This window comes from Pelobates fuscus, chromosome 9 (genome assembly GCF_036172605.1).
Source record: "Pelobates fuscus isolate aPelFus1 chromosome 9, aPelFus1.pri, whole genome shotgun sequence".
NCBI classification, from domain to species: Eukaryota; Metazoa; Chordata; class Amphibia; order Anura; family Pelobatidae; genus Pelobates; species Pelobates fuscus.
Window position 1 is genome coordinate 50,304,952 of NC_086325.1, and position 13,041 is coordinate 50,317,992.

General features: G+C 39.0%; 1 protein-coding gene across 1 annotated transcript in view; it reads right to left on the reverse strand.

Moving 5' to 3' along the window:
* Positions 1-13,041, reverse strand: part of SLC25A43 (solute carrier family 25 member 43) — a 40,841-nt gene continuing 27,800 nt past the window's right edge. The window contains exons 4-5 of the mRNA XM_063431957.1: positions 1,313-1,447; positions 1-288 (exon numbers count right to left, since the gene is read on the reverse strand). Of these exons, the coding sequence (XP_063288027.1) occupies positions 88-288; positions 1,313-1,447 (336 nt within the window). The 3' untranslated portion in view covers positions 1-87. The remainder of the gene's footprint in view (positions 289-1,312; positions 1,448-13,041) is intronic.

Genomic DNA, 13,041 nt, shown 5'->3' on the forward strand with positions numbered 1-13,041 from the left:
CTATGCCACATGAACCACTGGTGATGTTTGTTTTCCCTTCTTTAAGTCCTCCTTTTACAGTGGTCTTCCGAGTGGAGACCCTCCAGGTTAGCTTTTCAGAGAAGGATTGGAATAGCTCTTGGTTCTAATAAACTTGCGCTGTTCTTGCAGCTCCTGTGGCCGTAAGCTCTGATCAACTCCTGGGGTGAGCTGGTAACTCAGTGGCGAAACAATATAACCATTTTGATACAGATAGAACCGTTTACAGCTTTCAAAAGTACAGAACATCAGGCCGAAGTAAGGAACAACCTGTAAATATAGAAATGCAATCTAATTAGAAATAGAAACACTGTAATTAGGATAAATATTTAAAGGTACTGTTGAGCCTATTGCTCAATGTTGTGTTCCGATGTTTACCACCATAAGGAATGTTAAGCTACGCATGAATGTAAAACTAAGTGTAAGTAATGCATTTTTATTCGGATTTTCTTTTAAAATTTAAAAAGTCTGTGGCTTGTCCTGCACAGCCGTCAATAGAATCTTCATTGCTGCTGCAGAGAGGGCTGTCAAGATCAGCGCCACGATGATTTGTTAGAAAATCAGTGGATAGTGCCAGTGGCTCACGACACCATAACTACTACAACGAGCAAATGGTTAGACAAATTAAAATAAATAAATAGAAAGAAATCAGAGTTCGACAGTTATATGACATCCCCAGTTTTGGCCTAAATTTTGCAGTTTGGTTTTCATGTTACCACCATTTAGTCAAATACTTTAAAATTTGAATAGACAAAATAACATAAATGAAGGTTCTGGCTCTACAAAAGAAAAGGGAGGCTTTTTTTTTTGGCAACGTTGCTTGTGAGAGATCATTAAAGTCATTAGACTACAGCCCAGTTTACATAATTTTATAGCAATAATGACATAATTATTAGGTGTCGTTTCCCTACTAAAACCTCCTTCATACAATAAATTAGTTAATTTATTTCAGTAAGGCTGGATAAGGTGAGATTAGCAGCGTTTCGGTGCTTACATTTTCTATAAACTCACAACTATACTCCCAGCTGATTAAAAATGTACTCTACTATTTATATTACAGACTAGTAAACAGAATGATTTATAGACAGATTCAATGACAGATCGATAGAGAGATAAATAATTCGATTAAATAATGGGTATAACTATAGATTTAATGATTGACAGAGCGACAAATACAAGAATATATAGATAGACAGATGGGTAGATTCAATGGTATACTTTTTATTTTATTATTTACGCAATAGCAAGAACCTGCAGGTAAAAAATAAAATACTAAAATAACGAATTTGTTCACCTTTATCAGGTTTGCTGTGAGTCCGTTCCAAAGACTCAACACTCCTTTTAACTTGACAGTTTGCCTAAAACAATCAAACATCCCATTGAAGTGGACATCTACTCCTCCATAATGAGGGAGGATGGGACTCTGAGCCTGTAAGGTGAGAAAGACAAGTATATTTTATTGTGAATGTTAGAGAATGGCAGGAAACATTTATTCCCAATTACCCCCTCTCCCCATATTCCACATCACTGATCCTCAAATAGACCCTCTGCTTAGCTTTGTGAGGTTAACCCTACAATGTCTGAGTATTAAATGGCAGTACAAAGTGCAAGCTATTAGACACTCGCACTGTCACTGTCTCTTCCCTGGTTATTAATACAGAATGTATTTACAACGCCCTGAACTGGAATTACCTGTTTCAAACCAGATACACAGATGCAGATTCAGTGGCGGCCTTACCCAAGTTATCGGAAACTCCTATGGGCTCCATTTTACCTGGGAGCGGCAGCTTATTATTAACCTTTTTATTCCAAATACACAAGTGTCCTGATGCCTTGGCAGTGTCTGCCAATCATGCCAATAACATAAACAGTAGTTTCAACAACTCCACCTATTAATTCAAAAGCTCTGCATGCAAAACATTTTCCCCCCCCAGATATTGTTTATTGAAAACAGTTTTTAAAACATAGTATAAAACAATATTAAAAGTACACATACATACAAACACATATATAACACAGCATGTAGCAAGTGCCACATGTGTTAAATGGATTAATCTTTACTTATTTAATTTTCACCCCATGAAGAATACACAGAGGACTGTTGTAAGAGGCAATCATAATGGCCTTATTAGCTTAATGCTTCAATCGTCATTAGCCTCTCTTTTATCAGTGTATTGAGGAAACACCAGCAGCGAAGTTTATTATATACATTATTTGTTTTATATATTATCTGAATAAATTGCTCATATCAATGATTTATAAAGTTATTTATAATGGAGTAACCAATGCAAATTGTAGTACAAGTTACTTAAAAAGAAAAAATAATGCAGCTAAGACAGCAAATGCACAAAAAGAGAAAAAAAAGCACGTTAAAAAAATATGTACAATAATGTATCACAAGTAATGATTCCTTCAAGCAACCACCCCAGTGTCACCACTGCTTAAAGGGACACTTAAAGGGACATAGCCTTCTTTTTTTTTTTCATGCTCTGGGTTGAAGGTTTGAAAATTACCTGAGTAGACTGTAGACCCACAAACGTTTAAGGGGACATGAGAGAACCTGACCTTTTCCCAGAGCTTCCTTCTTGTAATGCTGCTTGCACATACCTGTACACAGATGTGAGCTTCACCTTGTTTACGTGTAAATTGGATGGGACAGTGCTAGAGCAAGGAAATGGATGATATTGGTGCGTTCATTTACTTTGTAAGGAGTCCTCAATCTTAACTTTTTATTTCTATGGGGATTGTTCACCAACTTTTAGTGAGTGAGTAGGTGTGACTATAGCCAGTCTGGCGAATTTTTACAAATCACATTTTGATTATTTTTCTACGCAGAATACACTGATTGCAAATTAATTTATTTTTTAAAAAATGTTACATTTTGTAGATAATTGTGTTCCATAATTCCTTAAAGGAACACTATAGAAACATGTATTCCTGACCCTATAGTGTTAAACCCACCATTTAGGTGGTTTGCCCCCCCCCTCTTAAAAGGAATTAAAAAACTCACTTTATTATAAGCCTCGCCCCAATCTGCCTCCTTTATGACATCACCAGAATTGCCCATTTTTAGCCAATCCAATGCTTTCCCACAGGGAAAGCATTGGATTGGCTAAAATCGGCAAGGAGGCGGGACCAAATACTGTTTTGGCCAATTAGCACTTCTTAATAGAGATGCGTTGAATCAATGCATCTCTATGAGGAAAATTGAGCGTCCTCATGCAGAGCGTGGAGATGCTGAACAGCAGTGCTGCCTACTGTGCAGCACTGCCCTAGGAAGCATCTCCAGTGGCCATCTGAGGAGTGGCCCCTTGGAAGTGTCCCTAGAGGCAATGTAAACACTGCCTTTTCTCTAAATACATTTGAATGAACTTTTTTTTTTTTCATATAAAATAGTTTTGTGGGTATTTCAATAAAAGATTAAAATCAGCGGAAGTGATTCATCAAAAGTTATAGTATCTGAAAGTTCCAAAAGTTGTGGTGTCACCATGGAAACAATAGCATTTGCACCGGTGATCATTTCATTTTTATAACCTTCCCTACAGCTTAGATAAAGTAGCAAGCAAACATTCTAAATGCAAACCAACTATGCATCGGGATTCTACACATATATATATATGCAAGTAAAGAGTATTTAAAGCATAGTATTTAAAGCATACATTATAGATAACCCTAAATGACCCTTTTATTGTCTGTTTGTAATCCATCAAAGGGTGCAAACTAAAATCTGCCTCTCCCTTTCTATGCTTAGAACAGAGCAAACAAAGAATTAGTGTTTTACATACAACCCAATCTCACCCTGTATCTTTTAGTTTAATTACCAAAAACACTGATAGCAACTGAGAATGTCTTCTTGAACTTCTTATTCCAATTCAATGAGGATTTGGCAAGAGTAAGCTCTTTCTGCTCAATACCATTATCAGGTGTAATAAACAAACATCTGCCTCAATGTCTTGCTTACTAGCTCTAAAAGCAGTTTCCAGGCTGTAAGTGACATTTATTTTTAATAATACATTTTAAAAAAAATGCAAACAATTGCATGTAAAAAAGAAGATAGACATATTTAAAGTTCCTACAGTTGTTACACAGCAGAAAGCCATCCTAAGGCAAGGAAATGGCTCCTCAAATCATCTGCTTCTCTTTCTGGACAATGAGGTATATAGTATTTATCCATAGACTGCAATCTAGCAGAGATTTTTGGGATAAGCTGCTGAGCCTGACAGCAGCCCTATTGATCATATAAAATATTTAACCAGTGTATCAACAATCTGATGCTTGGAGTGCCCCTTGAAAAAAAAATTAAAAAAAATCTTAAAAAAATAATAAAAACACAAAAAAAACAAAAACACACATTTTTTTTTACTTTTTTTTCTGAAAAAACTGGGTGACAGTTGCATGGAAACTAAACGGCAATGTAAAATGTTAAAAAATTAGAAGTGTATGATGGAAAAATGTTTTTTGACGTGTTCTCCAATCAGAATCAACCCAAACATACCTTTTACATGTCTCATAACATAATACTGTGATGTTTTTAGCCCTCTGGCCAATATTAAGTCTCCCTTTCATATTTTACAAAATGACTGAGCAAGGCAAGCCCATTCAATGTTATGCTACAAGTGCCTCACTGGTTACCACTTTCTCAGGTACAGTTATAACAAGTATTCACACACTCATAGACACTGCAAAGCTACACAAAAGCCTCTGATAAGGGCTACGTCCACCCACCATGCTTAATTTTACAGTGGAAAGAGTTAATTTACCCTTTAAATGGTTCATGTAAAAGCAATGCATGTGTCAGTCGTGTAAAGGTTTTTAAATTTGGGTGGCATTAACTTTTTAAACATTAGGTGTTATTATCTATGAACTAAATGATCTTAAAGGAACACTATAGTCACCTAAATTACTTTAGCTAAATAAAGCAGTTTTAGTGTATAGATCATTCCCCTGCAATTTCACTGCTCAATTCACTGTCATTTAGGAGTTAAATCACTTTGTTTCTGTTTATGCAGCCCTTGCCACACCTCCCCTGGCTATGATTGACAGAGCCTGCATGAAAAAAACTGGCTTTACTTTCAAACAGATGTAATTTACCTTAAATAATTGTATCTCAATCTCTAAATTGAACGTTAATCACATACAGGAGGCTCTTGCAGGGTCTAGCAAGCTATGAACATAGCAGGGGATAAGAAAATCTTAATTAAACAGAACTTGCAATAAAGAAAGCCTAAATAGGACTCTCTTTACAGGAAGTGTTTATGGAAGGCTGTGCAAGTCACATGCAGGGAGGTGTGACTAGGGTTCAAAAACAAAGTGATTTAACTACTAAATAGCAGAGGATTGAGAAGTGAGGCTGCAGGGGCATGTTCTATACACTAAAACTGCTTCATTAAGCTAAAGTTGTTCGGGTGACTACAGTGTCCCTTTAAGAAACAGAACTGATTAGAACTATGCCAAAAGTTACATTGAAGGTTAGGTATAAAAAAAATATTTAATAACAGGGAATAGGGAATAAGCGTACATTTTTAGGACCAAGTTTCTCTGATTCGGATAATCTGAGCATATCTTTGATTTTTATTATGGCTTTTCAAATCAATCACCCTTTAGCATTTTTTTTCAGTGGTTTATCAAACAGTGGATCACTGGATGAATTAATGACTAAAAGATGTTGATTCAAACTAGGACGATATATCCTTAATAAAATGAATGTGAAAAATGGCACCCCGCGCTGTCAGATTATAGATTATTGAAAAGGTAAAAACGGTTGGGGATTTTCTGGTATGTTTCAAACAGAAAAATGTTGTCCAAACAAATGAAACTACTAAATTACTACTGTAACTTATGTTCTTTTTAAAGAACGGTCATCCTGCTTTAGAATCTTTATGAAATACTCATATTGACTGTGTTGGAATTTCACATTGTCATAAGACAAACTGAGACAAAGTAGGGACTGCTTTCTCTCAGCATTTTTCCTCCTCTTGACAAAACGTGACACTAGGCAGAGCTACCGCCATCATCAGTGACAAAAGTAGCTCTTTCTATGGAGGTCTTGCGAGATCCTGACATTAACATCAACTCCTGTAACGGAAGCATCATGAGGTGAAGGGGGTGACAGGAAGAGGACGGTGGTGCCTGCGAGGGACACGTTCAGGTAAGTAAATCTCACCTTTGTCTGTCCCCTGGACGGAGACATCACCTCTCAGGGCCTTTGTCTGTCCCCATATCGCTACTATAAATTTATAGAGAGGTGATGTCTCCGTCTGGGATCTTTGCAAATTATGCAAAGACCCTAGATGGTGAAAGATCAGTTTTAAAGAGGATAATAATTAAGCTCTACATTGTGATATCCGCTTTGCTAGTAAATGTATAGATGGTAAGAAAAAACAAAAATAGGTCTTTCTCTATGCTCTATGCTAATGAACTGACTGACAAGGGAGAGCAGGAAAAAAACAAAAAAAAAACACAAAAAAAAAACACCCATAGGCAGTCCTTCTGTTTTCCCAAGCATAAGAACCACAGCGCATGGTCAGTTGTTATGGAAACTCCCACGTTGACACTGCTAGCACCCACTAGGAAGTATTGTGACCGATTGACTATCATCACTCCATTCAGAACAGGCATGCTGGCAATGAGGCCATCGTGCATGCATCACATAGAAGGTTGGCTTAGAAGAGCATCCCCTAGCAGGGCAAGTCACAGAAGAGATACAAGCTTGACAGGTTCACTTTAAATCAGTATTTAAAATAGACATACAATCTCAATTGGTTTCTCTGTAGTTGCAACTTTGCACAAGACTGTCACATGATAATCATTCTATGCATACTCCCGGTCATTAACTAAAGTGTGAATTGTGAGATTTCAAAAAGACTTTCAAACTTGTATTTAGCCAAATAATAAAAATAGTCGAACAAATAACCTAACATATAAATAAAATAGGTTGTTTTTTTTTGTCAATCTTTGTTTTTATTGAGGCAAAAGTTGGATCGTTACAGAAAGTAAAACAAGGGGTTAATGCATGAAAAATACAAGTTATGCACAACTGGTTTATACAAAGATTGCATGTACTCCCGAGAGTAACGGCCTCTTTTTTTTTTTTCTTGTTAATTAAGAGTCTCAACAATAGTGTTATATAGGCTAAACAAGCTTAGGCTGGCGAAACAACACATGAGTGATCATTAGTTTAGATTTCAATTATATAATATGTAATAGAAACAGGCTGGATCATATAATGCAGTATAATATCGACTTCAAGTGTATCATTAAGCTGCAAACAGGCTAGATCTATTCGTCGGTCTGGTAATAACATGAGATAAACAGGCTTACATAGCTAGGCACCTACACAGGTTAGTGCGGTGCGGTAAATTTATAGTAGCGATATGTGCAGGGCTCAGAGGCAAACCTCCGAGGGGAGCCAAACACCCATCACCGAGCACATAAAAAATCAACATATATCTTAACGGATAACTACAGAGGTATCTAGCTTGAGTGTGGGAGAAGACATATGTTAAGTCGCTGAAGTATAAGACAGTGTGCATGGTAACTGCTTGGATTAACAATGTCCCGTCTGTTACTACATGTTGTCCAGTGGAATATGCCTGCTGTGCTCCGGTGTGTACAGGCTCTGCTCGCTGAACCATGAATCGAGTGTGGCCAGGCAGTCAGGCAGTCCAAAGCAGCCCACAGACATGTATCCGTAGGCGGTATCAAGGTTGTGTGGCCCAAGACATGGGTAAGCTTTTGGGAAGTCCATTGGTGGTGGTCGGTGTGTCTGGTCATATTTTCATTGCTCGTTCACATCTCCCGCCGGGTGTGCCGTAATGGCTCAGCTGCTTGGTCTTAGGATTTCCCGGCGTTGTGGCAGTGCCAGCACCATGGGTCACCAGCCTTCGGCCTGAGGCCTTCGCAGGCGCTCGTGCCCTTGCGCCATTGATCCCATCAACAGGTTCGTGGGCCCCGGGTTCCGCCGGATTGCGATCTGTCCCCAGGGAATATGGCAGGCTGTAGAGGGGTCCTCTTGGTGAGCGCCCAGCCCAGAAGAAGGGTGTGTGGTCCCACGGGTAGTTCCGTCTACGGGAGTAGAGTGGTGTGTTTCGGTGTGTTACCAGATTGAGGTGTTGCTGTACGGTATGGGTCACCACATGTTTGCAGCCTTGTATTCCACGCCGGGTCCTGCCTGCAGTCTGCCTCGGGGTCTGCGGTCTGTCCCCGTACACGTGGCCGCCGCCATCTTGACTTCGGGTCTCAGGCCTTCTTGGTGGTCGAGTAGTGCCTCCGGGTGTAGTCGTGAGGCTTGGACTGGGATCACCCCCCCGGTCCGGTGGGGGGGGGAACAGGACCGGGCCAGCCGATGTGCCATGCGCATGTTCGGCTCCGTCGGGCAGGATAGCGAGGTGGCGGCCGTCCACCTCACTCACCGCCAGGTCGGGTCCCGCTTGGTGCTGCAGGGATCCCGCCTCCGGGGGACTGGAACTCCAGGAGCGAGCCTCTCCCCGGCTCCGGTAGCCCGCATACGTTGCGGGTCAGGGTTGTTGGTCGCTGGGTGCCTTGTAAATCGCGGGTTATAGCGTACATGGAGCTTATTCTGCAGGAGCTGTTCTTCCCTGCGACCACTCGGCTCGGCGGCCCGGCCCCGCCCCCAATAAAATAGGTTTTATCAAAACTGAAGAGTTATATTTATATGTTGGTATTCTATAGACAGCAATAACATACTGGGTGGGGTATGACGTTTGTTTTCCAACTCAGTTTTCATGTTTTTAATCACTAGTTGGATAGAGGATCTGGACATGAATCAAACTATGATATCTGAAAGAAGTCTTGTGCTCAAACTCCCACTACTCTTGGGCAGCAGCAATGACCACAGTACATATCAGCCCCTATTAAGGGTTAATAAGTATGTAGGGGTTTATAACGATACCCTTCTCTGCCTCATTAGAAATATTTTTTGCCAGAAGCTTAAGGTGAATAGTCAGTGTAGGATCCATCTGAGAGGTCTGCCTTGACGTGGCAGGTGGGCATTCCCTCCAATGGTCATTGGAGCAACTATATAACCTCCATTTGTTTAAATAGAAAAGGGATTTGGGAAGAGCGCAGGTAACTTTTTTCTATGATATCTGAAATACTGCAGCCAGAATGTTAACCAATGAGCTATCACATAATCTCAATGTCAATAGTGTTTCTTTTTTTTTTTTTTTTTTATGTATTTATTTTTGAACATTTATTGTACTTTTCATGATCACAGAATCAGAGTAATTTGCTCATGTATGTGGTGTAGGACAACAGTGCCCAGTACAATTTATTATCTATGTAAACATGTGGTTGCTGTAATATCCTTTTATAAACAAATGCTCTTTTTGTTGCAGTTTTCATTCCTTCTAACCCTACATCTACAGTAGCAATTTTTGACCCAGTCCTCATTGATTTAGATCTATGTAAATAAGATCACAGCATTCACATGCATACACCCCAGCAGTCTATTTAATGGACAAAAATAGTATTCTTATTTTGTACCACCAGAGTGTATGCACGCATGCATTATACAGACATACACTGTATATGTATATATATATATATATATATATATATATATATATATATATATATATATATATATATATATATCAAGCGATAAAGTGGAGCACTCCAAAAGGACTTTTCAATCGTGTATTTATTGATACGAAAAACGCTTACATTAAATCATCTGTTTCGACGTTTCGACCCCTCAGGGTCTTTATCAAGAACGTCGAAACGTCGAAACAGATGATTTAATGTAAGCGTTTTTCGTATCAATAAATACACGATTGAAAAGTCCTTTTGGAGTGCTCCACTTTATCGCTTGATATATATCCGGACGCTGGATGCACCAAAGGCAAGATATACTGAAGTAACTTGCAGGGGTGAGTGCCTAAATTATCATTTTTTTATATATATATAATATCGCACACAAAGTATATAGTGTATATAATATATACATAGTCTGTCTGATTGGCGGGGGAAATGCAAGAAAGCCAGTTTGCAATTTAAACAGAATATTCCCTGCAATGTAACCCCACCCAATACTGCGTCCTGTCATTCCAGGGGATTAGTAATAGGATACATAGTGATTTGGGAATATGGAAAAACTAGAATATGGTATTTGGCAATAGCTGGTCTTGGAAACTGCGTCAGTTTTCATTAGAGTGTAATTAGTCCGAACCGTCTCTCATCAGTACTCAAAGTAATATGTGATCATTTAAAACGCTTATTTCCCATTCTTAAAGGAACACTCCACGCACCATAAACAGTACAGCACACTCCCAGGTTAAGTAGTCAAAAGTTTGTGAACTGTGGAGTTGGCAAGCTTCTGGAAGGAGCTTCCATTCACTCCATTGAGGAAAGCCCTATTGTGCAAGGCTAGTTTATTGGCTGAGAGTGGGCTATAGTGGTTATGGTACTTGGAACATTCCTTCAAGAACTAACATCTCCTCAATAACTGTGTCACACCTAAGGCTATAGTGGAAAACAGTAACAAACTACAGGAGGAGGACTCTTTAAAATGACTTTGTAGTTGTCCATGACCTTGACTGCAGATTGTGCTTAGCAAAGTAGAAGACAATATCCAATGTCACCACCCCATACCAAGGCAAGGCAAAGAAACTGCTCTACTAAAGATTAGTTAAAGCTTACACCAACTATTACATGTTTTTTTTCAAAAAATATAGTTACGTTACCCTTGCCATTTTGAGACTGAATACATCTTTTAACATTTCAGTAGCAAATAATTAACCTGCAACAAGATGGAACAGGTCTCAACGCTGTAACAGTATAACAATTTACTTGCCCCGTGAAACATAATGTAATCCTATAAACCTGTATGCAAAAATATAAGGGCCGGGCTATATTTTATCTATATGACTATCAGGAATTTCTGATCATTTATATTTAAAGCCTCAGACCCTATAAATTAAGTTTTGTATTTTTCCCCCAGGTTTTTTAGTTTTTAAATGTTTTATTCCTTTGCCACCTCTGCTTGAGGACGATTTAATATTTATAAAACGCAAATTTGTATCCTCTCTTGACTTTCTCCCTATCCTATTCCTTCTTGGGTAACAGCTTGACCTTGTCTTGTAAACGATCTGTTTGCAGTACATATTTTTTACAACCATATTTTGTAGTGTGATCTAAAATATGTGTAAATTACAATAATTTCCCTGTGTTCCTCCGATAAAGAATTTAAAAATATTATATAGAATTTTAAGAATTCGACTCTTGTAAAGTGAATGTGTAGAATAGTTATTAAGGAGTTACTACAGCCCGCTCTAGTCGTTATGATGCTAGTAGTAACCTGTCACCATTTCCCAGTAATGGGGCAGACAGTTTTGCAATGGTTTGCCCTCTTATCTGGGTCCATATAGGCTTAACTGCATCCAGCTTCTACAGAGCTGCAGAAATCTGATGCTAATCCTGCTTCTAATGTCTAAAAGCGTCCGCTGAGCGTTCTCGGACAATAAATTAATGTCTGTGTGAAAAAATATGTACAGAGTTAAAGGACCACTATTGGCACCCAGACCACTTCAGCTTAATAAAGTGGTCTGGGTGCCAGGTCCCTCTAGGTTTAACCCTGCCTGCTGTAAACATAGCAGTTTCAGAGAAACTGCAATGTATACAAATGGATTAATCCAGCCTCTAGTGGCTGTCTCATTGACAGCTGCTAAAGGCGCTTCCGCGCTTCTCACTGTGATTTTCACAGTGAGAAGACGCCAGCGTCCATAGGAAAGCATTGAGAATGCTTTCCTATGGACTGACTGAATGCGCGCTCGGCTCTTGCCGCGCATGCGCATTCAGCCGATGACGTCGGAAGGAGGAGGAGAGTCCCCGGAGCCGAGGGAGCCCGGCACTGGAGAAAGGTGAGTGTTTAACCCCTTCCTCTCCCTTCAGCCTGGCGGGAGGGGACCTATTAATACTATAGTGCCAGGAAAACGAGTTTGTTTTCCTGGCACTATAGTGGTCCGTTAAGATTAGGCAGCCCAGCTGGAGTTACACCTCTGTCAGGTAACCAAAATATCTCTATATGGGCAGCGTTTCAGATTGAAACACTGCATAAACAGACTCCAAGCACTAGCATCATAACCACTTTAAACCACTGAAGTGGTCATGGTGCTTGGTGTAACCATTTAAACTAACATCACAAGAAAAATGGGCAAAATGCACAAGGGGTTCTAAAACAACCAAAACAAATGTTTTCGGATACTATAAAAATTAGGAAATGAATGGCTGATACGTTACAAGGGATGTACACATGTTAAGCCAAAATAGTCAACTGGGACAAATTCTGTAATTTTGATATTTTTACGTGAATTTGGCCTAAAATTAGCGACTGCAATATATGTCTTATCTATATATAGAACACAATATGGTGGAACCAATAACGTTTGCATTAAAATGTTCCTCTTCATCATTTTGATGTTTTCTCTGTTTTCAATATATTAAAGAGCCTGATTTTTCATTTTACAATGTTTTTACAGAGTTTTCAGGATGTATTGTTTTGAAATAGGAACCTTCATGGGGCAGCGGAAGATATTATGTTAGATGATGAAACCATGTGGGAATTGAAGAGAATCCAAACACAACTTTTAAGTAAATAGATCAGCTCTGTCACTGCCCACTACGCAAGACCGGAAGAGGCACTATGGCGAATGAAAACCTGCAAGGCGAACAGCTGATGTATTTTCATTGATTTGAACTGTGAGTTCAATCACAGTGAACCAGGGAGAAAAAAAAAAAACCCAGAACCTAGGCAGTGTGGTGGCGAGGTTGTACAGTTCACACAACATGTAATTTGATCAAAGGTCAGCCTGTTTCTCTCTGCAGAGACTAAAGGTTATTCAGACTGGATAAACAGGACCTTGTGTAGGAATACAGACAGGAATATGTTTTTCTTATTATTACACCGTGTGTGAGTAGAGAAAGTAACATTCTAATGCCCTGTTTGTTTTAAATTACAAAATAATCAATTAATGTTAACAAATTACTATTTAGTAGATATACCCC